This window comes from Apus apus, chromosome 15 (assembly GCF_020740795.1).
Source record: "Apus apus isolate bApuApu2 chromosome 15, bApuApu2.pri.cur, whole genome shotgun sequence".
In the NCBI taxonomy this organism is placed as follows: Eukaryota; Metazoa; Chordata; class Aves; order Apodiformes; family Apodidae; genus Apus; species Apus apus.
In genome coordinates, this window is record NC_067296.1 from 5846670 (window position 1) to 5865998 (window position 19329).

Below are 19329 nucleotides of genomic sequence, written 5' to 3' on the forward strand. Positions count from 1 at the left end.
CTCGGTGGGGGCGGGGCCTGTCCCGGTGGGGGCGGGGCCGGTCCCGGCGCTGCCCGGTTGCAGCCATGGCCGCTTCCCCCAGCGCCCTGCGCCGGGCCGGTAACGAGGAGTTCCGCCGCGGGCAGTACGGCCCGGCCGCCGCGCTCTACACCCGTGCCCTGGCGCTGCTGGAGGCCGCAGGTCCGGAGCGTCCCGGGCGGGAGCACCGACCGACCGAGCGACCGACCTTCCCCGGCTGACCGGCTGTCTCGCTTGTGTTCCCGGCGCAGGAGACGCGGCCGCCCCGGAGCGCAGCGTGCTGCTGGCCAACCGTGCCGCCTGCCGCCTGAAGGAGGGAGCCTGCAGCCTCTGCGTCGCCGACTGCACCGGGTGAGCGGCGGCGGGGCCGGGGCCGGGGCCGGGGGGGTCCCACGGCTCCCGGTGGGGCCGGAGGGCTCGTTCGCTCCGTCCCTCCCCTTCGGGTGAGGGCGGGAGGCCGGGCCGGGCCGTGCCGGGGCTCGGCGGCCCTGCCCGAGGCCGCCCCGGGGCTCACGGCCTCCCGGGCGGCTCTTCCCCTCTCCCCGCTGTCCCGCAGCGCTCTCGCCCTGGTCCCGTTCGCCCTCAAGCCCCTCCTGAGACGGGCCGCGGCCTACGAGGCCCTGGAGAGGTACCAGCTGGCCTACGTGGACTACAAGACGGCGCTGCAGGTGGACTGCTCGGTACCGGCGGCACACGACGGCGTCAACAGGTACGGGGCTGCCGGGCTCGGTGCCTCGGCAGCCCTGCCAGGAGCAGCCTGCATCCCAGGCAGAGGGATGAAGCCGTCGAGGCCTCTGATGGTTTGGAAAGGGGGTGGCTGTGCTCCCCGTGTCTGCTAGTGCTCTTAGCTCCCTCCTGGGACTGTTTCTGCTTTGCTCAGTGCCTGGCTGAAATGAAACAATGAGCTGCGTGTTCCAGCCTTCCCGTGCTGACTGGTTTTCCAGGCTGCTGTGCTCCTTTTCCCTCGCTGGAGCTGGCTGCTTCGTGTCACTGCTTGCCAGACTGAGCACTGGGGTGCACACCTCTTGCCCACCTGAGCCCTGACAGTCCCAGCCCTTGTCCTGTGGTGTTTTTACCCTTTCTGGCACGAGGGTCCTTTCCTTAACGTCCTGTCAGTAGAGGGAACTGAGTTTAGACGCGTGTAAAGGTGGTGGTGGAGAGATGCTGTCCTCCACACAGAACCCACGTGAAAAATTGGCCCTCCTGCCACTGCCTGTGCAGCCAGCAGCCGGGTGACTGCCAGCCCTCTCTTCCAGGATGACTAAAGCCCTGCTGGAGCAGGATGGCGTCAACTGGCGCCAGAAGCTCCCACCAATCCCCACAGTCCCCATTTCTGCCCAGACGAGGTGGAGCATTCCCTCTGCTGCATCCCCCGGGGCTGACACTCCTCCTGCAGCTGCACCAAGGGGAGCACCAGGTGAGCGTGTGCCCTCGGGCTGGGCACAGAGCCCTGTGGCTCACAGGGGTGGTTGGTGTGTCTGTAGCTGGGGCTGAGGTCTGGAGCAACCTGGGCCTGGTTCTGCCACAGCCTCTTGGGTTGATTCAGGATCCTTTGATGTCTCATCTCTGCTCTGGGGATATTTGCTTTCTGATCTTGTCGGTTTGATAGTGTTCTGTGTTCTTTCTGTATCCTTCCACCCTGTTTCCAGACCAGACTGCTGCTGGCACAGACAGAGCTCGAACTCTGAAGGAAGAAGGAAATGAACTTGTAAAGAAAGGAAACCATAAAAAAGCCATTCAGAAATACACTGAGAGTTTAAAGCTCAACCAGGAATGTGCAGCTTACACCAACAGGTACTACTCACCTCTTTGCCCAAGTACTTTTTTGGTACCTCTGTGGCACTTCTGACAGAACTGTCCAATGGTTGCTCTTAACCAAATGAATAAAACAAAACCACCTACACATGTTCACCTCAAGTGCAAACTTCCCAGTAGTTTGTACAACAGAAGCCCCTGGAGACACTCAGCTTAGGGCTGCTGAGGGATTTCTTCCTTCAGTGCTTGTTTGCCAGGACTGTGGTGTTTTGCGTAGTGTCTGCTGGCACACAAACCACCACTTGCAGACTGCTGGACTCAAAGTACTTCTAAGGTAGTTGCAGCAAGCAGGGCATGTTCTGGACTGGTATAGAACCTGCATCCTTGAGGTGTTTATTTTTCAGACTGAAAACCTGCTTATTTCTTCCCTTCCTTTTAACTGAAACAAATTAGAGCTCAGGAAGTAAGATGACATAACATAGAAGGTTAAAGACTGTGGAGTCCAGCTTTGTGCTGCGTTGGGGTGGGCTGGGATCTGCTACATGTGATGCAGCAGAAATGCTGCTTGTAGCTGAGCATCTCTAACCAGGTCCCTGTGTTGCAGAGCACTCTGCTACCTGACCCTGAAGCAGTACAGGGAAGCAGTACAGGACTGCACGGAAGCTCTGGGGTTAGATCCTAAAAATGTTAAAGCACTCTACAGACGTGCTCAAGCACTCAAAGAACTGAAGGTAAGGCAAGAGTTTTTGAACCATTTTAGGCAAGGACTAGAAGCCTGTTCATGATAGCCTTTAGGACTTGTGTCTGTGCTAGAGAACATCTGCCATCACAGCTGAGAGGAGTGAGGGGGGATTTTAGTTTACATCACTATTTGCTGTTTGGATTCCATGAGTTTCTCAGCACCAGGTCTTAGAGATGCTGGAAGCAGCTGCATGTTTTGTTGAACCTTATCATTTGTGTCTGGTGACAGAAGCTGCAGGCACCGTTGCATGGGTGTTGGACTCAGAACCCACTTAAGTGATGAAATTATCCTCTCAGCCCTAGTTTAAGCATGTTTTAGAACATCTACATCAATACCAGTGCTGAAACAATTAAGAGGGAGTCACAGACTTAGCTGTGTTGCCTTTGCCTCTCTTGCTGGGTCTGCATTTTTAATGCACTAACACTTAAATTATTATTCTTCTAGGATTACAAATCAAGCATTGCTGATATCGAGAGCTTGTTGAAAATTGAACCAAAGAACACAGCTGCACTGAGATTACTGCAGGAACTGAACAGAGCCTAGGGTAACCAAGCAATAGGGAGAGGTTTGGTTCCCCCTGCAGAAGAAAGGTTTTTCCCTTCTGATGTTGTTTCAGGGACCAATCTTGATGCAGGATTGGCATTGAAATCAACCTTCCACTGCTACTAAGGTGTAACAGGTGGTTCTGTGCTAGCACAGTGAATGTTAAGACACACAGTCTGTACCAAACTATTATCTGGCTCTTAAGATCATTCACAGTTTCAATGCCCCTCCCTGAGAGATGTATCAGTCAACTTGCCTGTAACTGTTGGCCTCAGGGACCCTTATGTTGGCTAAGATGCATGTGAAGTGGCTGTTCTCTTTCTGAGGAGCTACAAACAGGGTTTTTTTTTTTTGATCTTATTCAGGTGACAGTTTTGCTGCATTTGTGCTGCTATTACTTGCTAAGGTTGCTGCAGGAGCTGCTGCAGTTGCCCTGGCACCACCTACCATCCTTGTGACAGAGACACAGCTGCTTGCACAGGGCCAGGCTTGTTACCTCTCCCACTTGATGCATGCTGGCCCTCAGCTGAGTTTCTGCTGCTTAGTGTAGCTGGGCAGATGTTTGCAGCAGCAGCTTTCTTTTGGCTTTAATTATTCTGCACTTTTAAGAAAACAGCAGCAAGTTAAGCCTGCCTTGTCACACTGTGCCCTCCTTCTTTGAGATTCTGGGTGCTTGGGAATTTTACAGTTGGTTTTTGTGTTGTTTTTTTTAAAAGCCACTTTAGCTCCTCTGTGCCTTTTGGAGCAGTTGCAACAGGGTGTTACAGGGAGGAAGATCTGCAGTCTGGCTTTCTACTTCAATGCATGTTTATACTTTTTGATCTCCTCCTTATCTGGTATTGATGGCACTGACTTGAAATGGTAAAGAGACAGTTGGACTTATTCTGTGAACCATTAAAACCAGTTCTCATTAAAGCCATGTTTATTTTCACTTCAGAGCTGTGTTTCTTTCTGGGTATAGGGGAACTTGAACACTGTTTTTAACCACTTCACTTCATCCTGTCCCCCTTTTTGTCAGAGAACTTCAAGCACTTGTACAGTGCCTTGCTTTGGAAGGCACCTGTCAGTGACAATACATCAGGGTCTCTAACCCTTGCTCAGCCTTGCACACTGAGAAGAGCCTGGCTCCAGATTAAAGTCCTTCATAAGCATCTCACTGAGGAGATGCTAAATAGTGCACAGTTCAGACTGAGGCATCCACTACAAGGAAAATAAATATTTAAGGAGGCCAGGGGAAGAATTAGCAAAATAATAATAATAATAATAATAATAATAATAATAATAATAATAATAATAATAATAATAATAATAATAATAATAATAATAAAAAAAGGCAAGAGAAAGGAGTGATGCAAAGCCCCAGAACCTCAGCTGAGCAGAACAGAAACCATGCAGGAACAAATGTGTGAGTCTATTAAAATGCTGGAAAGCAAACAAGAGGTAGGAGGGATGACTCAGCAGCAAGCTGAAGGGAGAGTGTGATACAGCACAGGAGGAAAATTGAGACAGCAACAGCAGCACAAGTCAGACAGAAAGGAGCTGATGGAGGTGAGCTCCTGTCAAGTAGGGTCAATCCATCACCAGTCTCAAGTACCAGGAAGCCTCTAGGAACTGAGATTCCTTTCCTAAGTAGGAAGAGCAGAGCATTAAGGCCAGGATGATGACAGCACCATGCTCTGGGAGAGGCTCAGAGAGCAGAACACAGGACCAGTAGGTTCCAGCTATGCCTGGGAGCAAGGAGCATCCCATGGGACGTGATGGGTTATGAATGTTTTCAGGTCCATCAGTGAATAACTCCTTGAAACCACTGGTCATGAGCACACATTGGAGAAGCAGCTTTTGATTTACAGCTACACCACAATACTTCAAAAGCTGGTCTTGTGCACCACAGACACACACTGTGGTGACCAGCAGAAGGTCCTTGGTCCCAGTACAGCTGCAGGTGTACAAGCTGTTACAAAGGAGAACCACAGGAGGATGATGCCTTTAAAAAGGAAGTTAAAAAGGACTAGCTAGAAAGGATGAAATCCAGGTAGATGGTGTGAAATTTGCTTAAAGCCATCCTAGAGAGTCAGGATCAGGAGAGCCCATTGGTTGGCAATTTGTTCATTTAATCCTGTCTGTCCCTTCGTGCCAGCTCTCAGAACTACTGTCCCACCAGCAACCACTAATAGCAGCAGCCTGACTTAAGTCCATCCCTCCACCTGCATGAAACAGAGGAAAAGGTATTTGCTTTCTGCAAAGGGAACTAACCCATGCTTTGAAGGTGGAAGCATCAGTTCTTTATTGGTGTCAGCTACAGGAACAAATAAAACTACAGAACCCAATAAATTCACTAAAACTGATGATTCATCAGCACTTGTCATTTCCTGGGCAACTGAACCAGGCTGGGTTCCACACTACATTTCACAAGATGCTTTCAGTGGTGAGAAGGGAGTTAAGGTGGGAGGTTTTTACCTCTGCAAGGTTTACAATACACACAAAAAATACAGGATAGGACACTGAAGACAACCAAGGTCAGTGTATGGGCACGATTCCAAAAGCACGGTGGGGTTGCTGCTGCTGTTCTTCAAAGGCAATGTTCTCAGGGCTTGCTCTCAGTCCTGAAGTCTACAAGAAACAAAGAACCCATACAAGCAATTTCATCCAGAGAAGATGAAATTCACCTGAACTTGGATTAGGACACAGTTTCCTTGTGATCACAAGGGAAGAAAATACTATCTTTTAAGGGGCACATGAGAATCTGAATTGCTTGTTGATGGGTCTGTCCCAGCCTCAGCAGCAGGACCAGCTCTCCTGACCAAGCCCACAAGGACTACTAGCATTTTATAGGTATCTATTGACAAGGCTCAGCAAAAAGCCCTGGGAAATCCCAGGAAAGATTGTGCTGGTCCCCACTAGACCTACAGAAAAGCAAAGTCCTTTCTCATCTTCCTTGCTGGTTGCACAGTTGTTGCCCTTATCAGCACAGAAAAAAACCCCACACAGAACTATGTCTCTGCATCCAGAAAACAGAAGATGCAGTTTAAGAAACGGAATTTTACAGTCAAAGAGTCTGATGTTGCTCATCAAGCCTTACTTGGACTGGACAAGAAACCCAATCCCCAGTTTCAGAGCTGGAAACCCCCGAGCACACCACACACACACTGACACCTGCAACAGCTCTGGGCACCTACCTGGAGTCACTGCAGGAATGGCATGGAGCTGCTCTTGTGAGGGGCCTCGGTGGCCTGGTGTGCTTGGAGAACAGCCACTGCCTCCTCTATCTGACAATGGAGAGCACAAGGTGGGGAGGAGCTGAGTTGCTCCAGCGTCGGAGCACAAGGCACACTAGGGCAATAATCCAGTCCTGCTCTGCCCTAGGCACAGACCCACTTCCAGGAGGGAAAGGACTTCAAAAATTGTAATAACAATACCATCTAAATCTGCTGCTTCTGCCAGGAGACTGATGAGCTCACAAACCCCTTGTGTCTCTTCCCTAGGAAAATGCCCCAGCATTCACCCTTTTCTACAGGCATCAGAGAGAAGTCAGACTTCTCTGTAGCTGCAGCTGCCTGACACCACCCAGCAGAGCCCAGGCTCCTTCAGAAACCACCAGCGAAAGGGTAGAAGTGAATCTTCTCTCCAAGGAGTAACAAGGACATGCAGCCAATCCACTGCAACTATTTTGATAGGAACCAAAGCTAAATATTCACCAAGATTTAAGTAGTAAATGGAAGAAATCTGGTTTCTGTTCTCAGGAAGGAATATTTCCCCATCTCCTTCCTGGGAGTGACACCCACCCTGCTTTTCCCACCTCTCACTTCCCAGCCACCTCAGAGCTTGGCCCGTGCTTCTGGGGAGCTGCTCTGAGCTTCTTTTGCTGAAGGCAGGCAGGTGTTGGGGTGCTGGGTGTGGTGCCATCAAACCAAGGCCCTTCCTGCTCATTTTTCACTTTTAAAATGAAAGGCAGCTACTTTCTCTGTCAATCTTCTTGACCCATCTGCTGAGCCATGGTCACCTTCCCTAGCAGCAGCAGGTAGGTAGCCCTCTGGGATGTGATTTGTTTGGGCACTGAGTGCCTCCTACCTTGGCATGTAGGGAGTCAGGAGACTCCAGGAGCAGCAGCAGCTCCGAGTTGTCGATCTCCAGCAGCATCCCAGTGATCTTGCCGGCCAGCGTGGGATGCAGCGCGTGGATCAGAGGGTAGAGCCGCTCGCCTGCTCCAGGTGTGAGGGGGGACATCAGCACCACGCAAGACCTCCATGCAAGACCTCCAGCATTTTCAAAGTCAGTGCAAACCCTCCAGCCCTCCCAGCTCTGCCCTTTCAACTGAAAGGAGCCACGGGTGGTGATGGTGGGGGAAAAAAAATCGTTGCTCACGAGCAAACTTGCTCCAGCAGGTCACGGCAACAGTGTTTGCAGGCAAAGTGCTGCCAGTCCCACAGCAGCACCCCCAGACAACTAGGAGAATTAGCCCTACCTGTGAGACATACAAAGCAACTAGTGTGGAGGAGCAAAGCCACTTCTGACTGGCCAGGGACAATGCTAATTGCCCTCATCCTGTAATCCCATCCTCCAGCACAGGGATTATTTCACTGCCAGATTCCCCACTAGTTTTGCCAGGGTGCCTCACCCCTGTGCATATGCTTCCCTCTTCCCTCCCTAAATTACTCTGCTCCCATCCCAGCACGGGCAGGTTGGAGCTCAGCCTCTCCTGCAGAGCTTTGCCAGACACTCTCACTGCCAGGCAGTGGTTTTGCAGCTTCCACACCCTTCCAACACAGCCTGGATTTACTGGGTTTTTGTAAAGCAGCATATCAGAGTGTCCTGGTTTTGCTGGAACAGAATAATAAAAATAATTTTTCTGTTCATAAAAAAACTCTAGTTTTGAGAGGCTGCAGAGTCCACTTCTATGAGAACATGAGAGACCAGATGCTCTGGTGTGCAGGTTTCTGCAGTGACTGAGGTCAAGGGTAGTTCTGAACCAAGCAGATGCTGTGGGTGAGGAGCAGCAAAGCCCAGGGCAGCTGATCCAAGCTGGCCAAGCCAAGTATTCCTACCATAAACGTCACACTCGTAAATTGGAAAGCATGCAAGGTTGTGTGGGGCTTCAACTATGGCTGCCTTCCTGAGGGTCTAGTCTGTTGTCCCACACCTGAGCTATACTGCTCCACTTGCTGGGACTGCCAGGTTCTCAATGGAGCTGTGGTGCTGGCAGTGCTGGCATTCAGCCTCCCCTGCTGGGAGTGCACAGCTCAGCACTGTGATCTGGAGCTGGGTAGAACTTTGTCTCTCATGCTAGCACTGGGGTTAGTATTAGTTCATTGTTATTCTATTACATTTGCTGTCATTTCAACCCATGGGTCTCTTTTCCTGATTCCCCCTCTTGGGTGGGATGACAGAACAACTGTCCAAACAATGACACAGAACAACCCCACCAAGGCTTATGGCTTCTCCCAGCACCCAAGTTTTCCCTGGTACATGCAAATCCACATCCCCTCGCGGGCACACGGCGCCCCACAGCCAGCCCTCCTCCCTGACACCCACCTATCATCTGCTTCTGCTCCTGAGGAGGGGCTGCTGCAAGCATGGATGCTGTCAGTGGCTCCTGCCCCTGCACGTGCACAGCAGGTTCTCCCACCTGGAGGAAAAAAAAACAACCCAAAACATAACCAAAACCACTGGAAGGGAAGCAAGAGCTACCTGGCTGGCAGGACCAGGGCTGCCCCCCAAACCCAGCGGGAGCATTTTTCCCCACTCCAAGCTGCTGATGCAGACTCCAGCACTGCCTGCTTGTATCCAAACGCCACCTTCCAGGAAAGCTGGAGCCAGGCATCACAGCGGTCTGGCTGCTGGATCCGCAGCCGCCCCGGCAGCCCCGGGAAAGGTCCCTGCAGCACCAGCGCAGACGGAGCCACGGGGCTGCCGGGGGGAAGGGGGCACGTTAACCCGGGACGGGTGAACATCACCGGGGCTGAGCCAAAGCTCACAGAGCCATCACCTGCGGGGCCACCACGGGCGGGATGTGCCCCGGGGGCTGGACGTTCCTGACGGCCGGGGAGTACTTGTAGTGCGGGGCCGGGCGCGGCGGGGCGGGCGAGGAGGGCACCCGAGCGCTGACCGTCTGCGTCCCGATGTTGGCTGCAGCGGGGAGGGAACAGGCGTGAGGAGGAGCCGGGAAAATTCCCCTAAGGGTTCAAAACAGCCCTCAGGTCACGTCCTGCCATCCTGCCTGCTGGGCTGGGGTGGTCAGATTTTTGTGCAGAGGGCAGGAGAGCCGGCAAGGGCACCGGCACCTCGTTGTCTCTCCTCCTGGAAAGCCCGTCTGCATCCGGGAACAGAGGGTGGGAATAGCACCGAGGAGGGTGGGCTGCAAAAGGAAGTGCCCCCAGCTCACCCTGGCTCCCCTCCTGCAGGGAGGCAAGGGCAGGGAAATGAGGAAACGGGGACACAAGGAGAGGGGATAAGCCAAGACAGCCCTCCTGGCCCCTCTGCTTGCTCAAGCTATAAGACACTCAACACCAAAGATCACCTTGGGCTCAATCACACAAAGGCAGGAGGGTTGTAGGAACATGCTACCCCACCAGATGGTCCCATGACTTGGGGGACCTCAAACCTTCCCCTGCCCACCAGGCGGGCAGCTTCTGCCCTGGGCTGCTTCTTCCTCTCCTCAAACCCTGCCCATGAGGAGCCTCAGAAGCACAACACCACCAACCCAGCAAGCATTCTCCTCCTCCTGACTCACACTAACCCATGACAGAGGTGATGGGACAGACACAGGGTTGAAGCACTTTGAGTGAGGAGTGCTCTGGGCACCACTTGCAGGGCAGCAGCTCAGTCACCACCCCCCCAGCCCTGCAGGAGCACAGCCACGTGTGCTGGCAAGGTTGAGGGGACACCTCAGGACACAGGGACAGCCCTAGCACAGCAAGGCACTGGGGACACCAGCAGGATCTGGTTCTTGGAACATTGCTCTAAAGACTTCTAACAGGAGAGTGTTTCTGGAAGCATGGCCTTGGCAGCAAGAACCCCTGCCTCTGTCCAGGAGGTCCTTTCCCAATCTCCACCTCCATCTGAGCACTAAGCCTAGAGGCCATGGCTGCATCATCACCATCTTTAACAAATGTATTCAAGGACCAGTGGCCAAAAAGACCAACTCACGTGTCAGAGACCTGTCCCATTACCTGTAAGGCTACTCCAAAATTACTACAGGCACTGCTCCAGCCCCATCACATCTGAGGGCACCATCTGGACACCTCCACTAGCAACCCCACAAACCCACCCATCTTCAGAGGCAGACTCAACTTGCAGCAAGCACCCTCGCTAACACATGGCTACAGTGGTGTCTGAGCTGGGTCCTTCTCCTACTCACCCACTCTCTGGGCCTGGGAGGGCACACGGGGCACTTGGGTGGAGGCTTGTCTCATGGTGCTGATGTTGGAGAGCAGGCGCCGGGGCTGGGCAGCAGCCCTCAGGATGGGGGTAGCTGCAGGATATGCTGCTGTAGAGATGGAGCACGATTGATAAAGCTTCTTGGTAGCAAAGACATGGAAGGAGCCATGGTGGGGAGTGACAGTGGCTGGGGAAAGCTCAGGAGCACCTCACCTCTGGGGGTCAATCCCAACATCTCATCCCCTGGTGCCCATCACCGTGAGCCCTGCATCAACCTCCCCCGTGCTCCTCTCCAGGCAACAGCTCCCCATGGCTACATGCCTTGTTCTGCTTTTAGAGACCCCCAGCCCCTAACCGAGCCCAGATGGTGCCAAGAGCCCCCAGGAGAGGCAGGCTGACTCACGGGGTGGCCGGGAGGGCTGTGCACTCCAGCGAGTGGCAGGACGGATGGGGACAACTGGGCTGGGGCTGTAGAAGGTAGCTCTGGTTTGGGGCTAGGAGAGGAGAACATGTTATCTGAGATGACCTGGGAGCTGAGCTAAGCCAGATCTAACCCAGAGCATCTCAGTGGCCACCACACATGGACAAATGAGGTAAAAAAACCACATGGTCTGCAACATGCCAGAGCCCTTTAAAGATCAACCTGCAGTCCTGATGCCTGCATGTCCTCCAGCAGCTCAACTTGCCTCCTCCCCATGAGCTTTTGCACTTCTACAACCCTTCTCCCTCCCCTCCTTTCACCAGGGCACTTGCTCTCCATGCTCACACCAAACTCCTCCTTAGTTCTCTTTTCTGAGGAGCAGTCAGTGGCTACTAAACCCCCAGCCCATTGCCTGGAGCACCTGCATCCCACCAGCATCTTGGTGAGCCCTGGTTTACACAGGATCCCAACGCTGATCCCACCAATCCCAAACCAGGATACGCTCCTCAGCCCAACTGCCACCCACCTCCTCCAGTGGGTAAGAGGGACTCACTTGAGGGATGGGGGGTAGGAAATACCCCGGGGGGGGCTGGAAGGAGCCCAGGAGAGGGCCAGGCAGAGCCCTCATGGTGGCCAACCTCTGCATGTACTGGTTGGTGAGGATTGCTTTCCGCTCCTCTTTCCTTTGAGCGAGCGCGACGTAGAGAGGCTTGGTGCTGACAATCCGCCCGTTCATTTCTGTCACGGCCTTGGTAGCCTCTTCTGGGGAGGAAAAACATACAAACCCAAACCCTTTGCTGTGGCCACCCTCTGTCATCACCTAAAATTGGATTAGAACAAGACAGCTAAGTCCACGGATCGCCGCAGCACCTGCAAAGCGGGGCAGGGTGTGTGTGTGTGAGGCACGTAGGACCCCCAGGCACCCCATTTTAGCCCCTAAACCCCAGGTGGGGTGGATGGGGCTGCACCCAAGGGACTCCCCATGGAGTGGTTTCTCCATGAAAGGGGAAGATTTGCTTGGGCAAAAACCAGTAGGTTTGGGAAATTAAGATGGCAGAGACTGAGCCAGCCTGAGATCTGCAGCCTGTGACCTCCCCCAGGGGGTCTGTGCCCCAGCCCCACAGGACCCACAGGCCAGCAATGATCTGGTGCTTAATGCCACAGGAGCCAGCAAGGGCTAGGGATGAGGGGGACACCACCCCCTCCCCAGGCAACATCCATCCATGGCAGCTGGCAGGTCACAGATCTCTGACCTCAAAGCCAGACCATCCCCCTGCACCCACACACACAGCTTGACACCATCTTTGTGGCGAGACTGACACTCTCAATGTTCTTCCAAAAGGCAAAAGCCAGCCTGTCAGCCAGGCAAATCCCACTCTCTCCAGAGCAAACTAGCTTTTGGATCATTTCCATTTGTCTCAGTGTCACCTTGGTCCTGAACTGCAGAGCAGCTGTGCAGTATTTGGGATGATGTGGCTTTAAGGTCCCATACGCTGCACCTCACGGGGCTGAGGTAACTGAGCAAAGCCACAAAATATTTGCTGAATCAATAAGGTCCTCAGGACAGCCTGGGGTACAAGTGTTCTTCACACTTGGCTTGAGATACAGGCCATCAGTATTGCTCAGTGACAATCCCAATCCATTCCCAAGGGCTGCACACACCAACAGGCTGACCCCAGGAGCCCCAGTGACAGCCCCAGTCCCTCACCTTGGCACTGGTGATGGTGCCATAGGGAGAGAACTCCTTCCTCAGCCTCTCATCATCTATCCCATCATCCAGGTTCTTCACATACAGGTTGACACCCTGCAAAGAGGCAGAAATGCAGCTTGGCCTCCAGGCTCCCAAAATTGCAGCAGCTTTTCAAGCTGGATGCACATTTCACTGGCAGCTCAGCCAGAGGGTGAGACATCCCATAAACATGTCCTCTCCAGAGCTGCTGCAGGGCTGGTGATGTGGACCCAGGACCACAGGTGTGCTCCACTCATAGGTGAGACACCATGAGTGAACATGGTGCCCAGACCATCATTATGAAGTTGCTCCAACATCTTGGGAAGCTGCCTCATTTCCAGACTAATATTTAAATTTCTGGAAAAGAGCAGACCCATTTGTTCACCTGCCAAGATCAACCTGGGTTTAGATCTCTCACCTCTTTCCTGATACAGCATCCCAGGACATTACCAGGCAGTGACTAGACCCCTGTGTGGGTCTTTTTTAATTGCAGGAGTGACTGAGAACATTGACCTGCTCTGGAAAGCCCAGTGCTATCCCCAGGCTGGGATGTCCCTGGACACCCAGGGCACGTCACCAGTGCAGACCTGCAGGATGGAGCACCCTGCTCTCCCCTTACCTGGTACCTGCTCACTCGCTCCTGCTTGATCTGCTCGAATTTCCTCTTCAGCTCACTCTGCCGCTCCAGCCGCTTCTGGGCTCGGCCCACATAGACCATCCGCCCGTTGATCTCCTTGCCGTTCATGTCGGCCACCGCCTGCCAGCCGAGGGGAGGGCTCTGAGCACAGCAGGAAGCCAACGGCTTCTCCTCTTCACCCACCACCCCACTCAGGCCCCACGGCGAGCTGGGGCTGCAGCCCTGCTCCCTGCGCCAGCTCCTGCCCATCCAGGCACCCCTGCCAGTGCCAGCACCCAGCAAGCAGGGAGCCAAGTGAGGTTGCCCCCCAAGGAGAGGTGGGAACATCAGCAAGCAACAAGCTCAGGGCTGAGACAGCAGATGGGCAGCAAGGAACCTCTTGCCTTTTGGGCTTCTTCGTGCTTCTCGAAGTTGACAAACCCAAAGCCCTTGGAGCGGCCAGTGTTGTCCATCATGACTTTGACACTTAGTGTCTTCCCTGCAAGAGGAAAGGAGAGCATCCATCTGGAGGGTGCCCACCACAGGAGTGCTGCTGGCACCAGCACCGTGCTCAGGAGCCACCATGAGATGCTAGGCCAGCGAGGAGACCAGATGGCTGTGGCAGCACAGAAGAGCCAAACAGGAGGATCCCTGCCATGGGGCAGGAATGGGAGGCTGCACGTATTGGTGAGGGTGATCCCTCCCACTGTGGATGCTGCTGTCTCCTCTGCTGGCCTTTGGGTTTCTCCAGCCAGTGCATCAAGTTTGTTTGGCCAGAAGTTCTCATCTCCTTTATATATGAACACATCTCGGGTCTGTAGGAATGGTCTGCACAGATCACCTGAGCTAACACTGGCCAGACATGGTTAGTACGGTCTGTGGGTTGGCACAACACTAAACCCTGTCACAATGGTCTAAACCAAAAAAGCCTTTTTTGCTTTAAATTCAGACTCAGCATCTCTTATTCCCAGTGCTCCTACAGCCAGGCAGCAGGTGGGTTTCAAGACAATTAAAAAAAACCCCAAACATTTTGGTTACCCAAGAAAGTCAAACCAGTTTTTTTTCAGGACAGTACATAGCAAGTTATCCTCCAACACAGCAGAAAGCACATGTAACATCTTGATGATTGAAGCTGCTGTGGTCCTTTGGTGAGATGATGTTGAAGCAGCTCAGGTCCCACCAAGAGGAGGGGCTCAGTATGTCAGTGAAGCACGTGGCCCAGGTTACTTTGCAGGTGCCCCAACTCCAGTTTATCAGACACAAGGATGTTTTGCTTCAAACAACCGTACTCACCAAACTTGGAGAATATTTCCCTCAGTCTGTCATCATCCATGTCATCCCCAAAGTTTTTGATGTAGACGTTGGTGAACTCCATTGCCCGAGCCCCAAACTCGGCCTCGCGCTCCTTGCGGGATTTGAAATGGCCAACAAACCTGCAGGAAGCAAGGACAGGGACGTGAAGCCCTCCGTGTCCTTTGGAGAGGGAAGGCTGACACAGGCACATCCGTCTCTGTACAGACCAGGAGAGAGGCCAGCACCTCAGGCTGGGCTTTCCTCGCCTGCAAACCCACCCTGTGTTTCATATCCAGCAATTTCATCTTGTCCCATCAGGGTGTTCCCCTGCCTACACACCCCATGTGGCACTCCTGAAGTGGTAACACAGGGCACAGCCCCATTCTGGGGAGTGTCACCCCAGGAGACCCCAAAAGACCACAAGGGATGCCACCAAATGCCAGCTCTCCTGCTCCACATTAATCCCAAGCCCTCCAGGCAGCTGCTGCCCTCTGTGGAGACAGGGATGTAGAGAAGAAGGTGACGCAATGTGAGCAGAGCGACAAAACCTCTTCCTGCCCAGATTATCTGATGCTGGCAGCAAGATCGAGGACCAGCCCTGCTTTGTGAGCACTCATTACCCTGCCTCAGCAATAAAACACAGCCTGGGGTTGGACTCCTTCCCCACCAACAGGAAGAGCTCCAAACCACTATCACACTTCCACCAGCATCCACCACGAGTGACTCACTGCCCTGGAGTACAGCGGAGACGCCTGCCCAGCAGGAAGGGATGGGAAGAGGGGAGAAAACAGAGCAGCAGGAGGTGGCAACCCGAGCAGGGCAGGGGTTTGTTCCTGAGCAGGCACCAAGAAAAGGGAGCAGCAGAGGCAAGCGCAGAGCTGAGGAGACACTCCCCCCTCGGCACTTACACCTTCCTGTCATTGAGCAACATCCCATTCATGGTCTCGATGGCCCGAGTCGCTGCCTCGTGAGTCTCAAAGTGAACAAAGCCATAGCCACGGGATCCGTTCTCATCACAAACCACCTAAAAACGCAGAGTAAGGAGGAAGAAAAAGAGACAGACGCTGGTTTTCTCCACGCCTGCACATGAGAAAGTTGCAGGAAAACCCACCCCCATTTTCCAGGGGCCTTTTCCCTCCCTGATACCCTGCTGCAGTGCTGGGTGTTGGCAGCAGGTCAGGGAGCTGGGTGAGCCCAGGGCCAGATGCTCAGTGCTTGATATGATGCCCAGGAGGTTGTAGCTCCCTGAGATCTGAGTGCCACCAACACACTGAGCTCAGGCAGGACAGCACACAACATCTCTGTGCTGGGACAGGGAAGCAGGGGGGCAATGGGTGAAAGCCTCTACTCCCAAGGGAAACACAGCAGGACCTTTTGGCTTCAAAGAAGGTGGGAATTTAGTGGAAACTTCATAGGAAGTGAAAAGAGAAAGTGAGTTTCTGCTGGCTGGAGAACACTGCCAAGAACACAGGGCAGCTCTGTGGCAAGTCCTTTCCTGCAGGGCTGACACGCACGTGTACCTTGCACGACAGGATGTTTCCGAAGGCAGAGAATGTGTCATACAGGGCTTTGTTATCAATGGAGTCATCCAGGTTCTTGATGAAGACATTTCCAACACCTGATTTCCGGAGCCCAGGGTCCCGCTGGGACCACATGATGCGGATGGGACGACCTTTGATCACTTCAAAGTTCATGGTGTCCAGGGCCCGCTCAGCTGGCAAAGAAACAAACACAGGGGGAGAGAAGGGTAGCAGAGACAGGTGGCCTTCAAACCCTACAGCAGCTGAGATGGGCACAGGAATCAGGGATAGTGTTGGGCAGAAGGTCATTAACCCAACCAACACAGACATCTCTGCCTCCCAGGGCAGCAGGGGCTGCTCTTCTCCCCACCAGCCACAAGACTTCTTCCTTTTTATTTTTTTTTCCCCCTCCAAAGCATGTCTGACTCCCACGGGATCACTCATTTCACTGCAAGCTCCAGCTTGGCAGATATCCAGCTCATCTACCCAGTAAGGATTTTGGTCTCCAGGGCAACTAACCCAACACCTTCCCATCACCGCTGCCTCGCTCCAGCATGAAGCACCTGCTGGGTGCCACACCATGCAACACAGCATCACTGTGATGCCTGCCAGGAGAATGCCTTCTCCAAGCCACAAACCAGCAGTCAGCTGATTGATCCAGGGAAAAACAAAAGGGGTTTTGGTGCCCTTCTCCATCAGCTCACAGAGTACAGTGACTCTTGCAAGGTGCCTTTCTCCTCCCATACAAGCCCAGAGCCCAGCTGCAGCACCTTCCCCATCTCTAAGCAGAGATGGGAGTGGGGTGGGTCACCTCCTCAGCCACAGAAGAGGGAGCAGATTGGGATTAGCTACACCCAAAACCCAACATCAGCAGAATGTTGCCCTAACAGCTGATGCATCCCCTCAAACAACAGCTCCCCCCTTTCCCACCACCTGCCCCTCCTTTTTTTGCACAGCCCAAGCCCTGTAGCAAGGCAGCTCCAAACAGAGCTGTGTTTCAGGGAGCTCACCATCCACAGGCTGCTGGAAGTTTATGTAGGCATAGCCCAGTGATCGGCGTGTGGCGACATCCCGACAGACACGGATGGACATGATGGGCCCAGCAGGTGAGAACTTCTCGTAGAGCATGGCTTCAGTCACATCTGGGTGGAGGTCCCCCACGTAGAGAGAGGCTAATGGATAGCCAGGGCCACTAGCATTCATGGTCAACCACAAAGCTCAGCTGTGGAGAAAGACAGACCCCAAAAACACAGGTTTTGGATCACATGCAGCAGCCACAGACCCACACCAGGGTTGGTCCCACCACAGCAGGGCAAGCTGTGCCCTTCCCACTGGCAACACTAGGGCTGGAAATGCCCTGCGGATGCTGCAGTTCCCATATACTTCAGGGACATTTCAATATTGGTGCAAAAGCTGAGCTGGGGCAAAGTCACAGTCCTCACACACTCAAGGAGCAGCCAGAGGGACACAACACACAGCAGTCTGTGCCTCTCAGCACTCAAACCTCAAGAGAGCTAAAACAGAGCTTCATTCCTCAGATGATAAACAGCCCTTCCCACCAGAAACTTCCACTGTAATTCCAGGAACAGCCCTGCCAGGGGAGTGGTTTCCCACGAGCAGCCCTGCAGCCCACACTGCTGCAGCCAGTACTCCCAGCAACTGCCTCCATCCCCAACCCCTCAGCTTGCTGACAAGGCCCCCAAAGCAGGAACAGTAGATGCTCAGACTCCAACTGTTTTCAGTTGGGTGCAGGGCTGTGTGTGAAGGCATCAGTCGCTGCTCCAGACCCCCAGGAAAAACAAGCTCAGCTTCTGCCCTGAAAAGTTCAGCCCACTCCTGGAGCTCTTACCTTAGAGCCCAAGAGACCTCAGACACTTGTTAACACACCTTCTGGATGCCCCAAATGAAGGCACACACACAGGAGAGGTGCAACAAGTCACTGCCACGGGTGGCACCCAGGGGAGCCAGCAGCGGCTCTGCGGGACAGCCCCGCACATGCAGCCAGGAGGCACCTTGCAGAGCTTCACAGCAGTGCTGAGAGCAGAACCAGCACAGGCTGAGAGAGCAAACACGGCGGAGGGTGAGGGAAGGGAGTTAAGAGAGGAGAAGACCCATCCCCAGCCGTGAGGACCAGGAGAGAACCAAGCGGGGAACCCGCAGAGCCGCGGTGCAGCCCCGTCCCCGGCGGCGGGAGCGGAGGGGCTGAGCACCCACCGACCACCCGACGGAGCTCGGCACACACGGGGCACCCCCAGAGCCAGGTCGGAGCGGCAGCCGAGCGAGCTGCTCCCCCAGCCCAGCCCAGCCCCGCGGGGCCCCCGCGGCGGGACCCCAGCCCCGCACTCACACGCTCCGGCAGCGGCAGGACGCGGCTGCGGGCACGGGCCGCCTCTTCCCGCCGGGGGTCGGGGGTGGGACGGGCCCTCCCCGCCCTCCGCCAGCTGCGGCACCGCCCCGGGCTGGGCTGGGCTGGGCTGGGCGGCCGGACCCCCCGGGACCCCCCTCCGGAGCCCCCAGCCCCGCGGTTCGGGCAGAGGCAGCAGCCGCAGCTCCTAACTTTGCAACCTGCGGGCGGGAGCAGCTGCCTGAGCCCGCTTGGCTTCCCGGATCCAGGGAAGGGGCACGGGCCGTGGTTGCCCCTGAGCCCTGGCAGGGGTTGCTAATGCTGGGCGTCCCGCCCACAGGTTTTTTAGGAACCCACCTGCAAGTTCCGGTGGGTAATTCCCCGACGTTAACAAATCCAGGCAAGAGCCGGTAAGATTGACGCAGCTCGGTGCGAACCCTGCATCGTTATCCACTTAAGAGCTCCCAAACTTCACAGCAAAGTCCCTCAACACCTAACGAGGACACACGGGGTACAGAACTTGCTGTCACCTCTTGTCTGGATGACATGTGGGTGTTGTAAGGTCACCTTCATCCACGGAGCTCACTCCCCAGCTGTGCTGGACATAATGGTACCTGTAGGAGGGGTGATGACTTGGCCATGAAGAAACTCGCTGCTGAAAAGGTGGATACAAAGCAACAGGAGCCCAGGGCAGTGGGAAGGGCAGTTCCACCAGCAGCTTTCCCTGCATGACTGTCTTTATAGGGCTGTGCTGGGCCTGAGCCAGGAGGGACATTTGCTTTGGCCCCAATCAACCCCCTCTCCAGCCCTTCAAGCAGGATTTCAGGGCAGGTTCACCTGCCTTGAAAACGTGTTTGCACTCCCCGGAGTGGTTTGACACAGCACCAGCTGAGCAGTTACCTGGAGGGCACACAGGCCGGGCTCACTAGTGCAGCTGGATGTGCAGGTGACTGACAGAGGGCCAGCTGAGGAGC

At 54.4% G+C, this 19329-nt stretch overlaps 2 protein-coding genes across 3 annotated transcripts; one reads left to right on the forward strand and one right to left on the reverse strand.

Annotated features, from left to right (window-relative positions):
- Positions 1-22: 22 nt before the first annotated feature.
- TOMM34 (translocase of outer mitochondrial membrane 34) lies at positions 23-3989 on the forward strand. Its single transcript, XM_051633351.1, has 7 exons — positions 23-180; positions 270-369; positions 575-727; positions 1275-1435; positions 1668-1812; positions 2378-2504; positions 2960-3989. The coding sequence occupies exons 1-7, from the start codon at positions 66-68 to the stop codon at positions 3056-3058; spliced, it is 900 nt and encodes a 299-aa protein (XP_051489311.1). The 5' UTR covers positions 23-65; the 3' UTR covers positions 3059-3989.
- Positions 3990-6234: 2245 nt separating this feature from the next.
- PABPC1L (poly(A) binding protein cytoplasmic 1 like) lies at positions 6235-17214 on the reverse strand. 2 transcript variants are annotated; one of them, XM_051633016.1, is made up of 14 exons: positions 17022-17214; positions 16012-16205; positions 15400-15515; positions 14492-14631; positions 13603-13697; positions 13202-13339; positions 12562-12657; positions 11407-11673; positions 10836-10926; positions 10413-10538; positions 9057-9181; positions 8588-8681; positions 7127-7257; positions 6235-6324 (listed from the first exon to the last, which is right to left on the reverse strand). In XM_051633016.1, exons 1-14 carry the CDS (start codon positions 17212-17214, stop codon positions 6241-6243), a joined length of 1890 nt encoding a protein of 629 aa, XP_051488976.1. In that variant the 3' UTR covers positions 6235-6240. The 2 variants fall into 2 exon arrangements, with proteins under 2 accessions (XP_051488976.1, XP_051488975.1); XM_051633015.1 differs by having other exon boundaries at positions 6241-6388; positions 7113-7257; positions 9042-9181; positions 10413-10541.
- Positions 17215-19329: the final 2115 nt, after the last annotated feature.

What these genes read in the sequence shown, in the direction of transcription:
- PABPC1L (XM_051633015.1), bottom strand. Translation starts at nt 17,214, where the DNA reads ATGAATGCTAGTGGCCCTGGCTATCCATTAGCCTCTCTCTACGTGGGG. An exon ending in CTTCCAGCAGCCTGTGGATG is followed by an intron (nt 16,206 to 17,021) that starts GTGAGCTCCCTG and finishes TTTCTTTGCCAG; the next exon opens with CTGAGCGGGCCCTGGACACC. An exon ending in CGCCCGTGGTGGCCCCGCAG is followed by an intron (nt 8,682 to 9,041) that starts GTGATGGCTCTG and finishes TTTTTCCTCCAG; the next exon opens with GTGGGAGAACCTGCTGTGCA.
- TOMM34 (XM_051633351.1), top strand. Translation starts at nt 66, where the DNA reads ATGGCCGCTTCCCCCAGCGCCCTGCGCCGGGCCGGTAACGAGGAGTTC. An exon ending in GGCGCTGCTGGAGGCCGCAG is followed by an intron (nt 181 to 269) that starts GTCCGGAGCGTC and finishes TTCCCGGCGCAG; the next exon opens with GAGACGCGGCCGCCCCGGAG. An exon ending in GCACACGACGGCGTCAACAG is followed by an intron (nt 728 to 1,274) that starts GTACGGGGCTGC and finishes CCTCTCTTCCAG; the next exon opens with GATGACTAAAGCCCTGCTGG.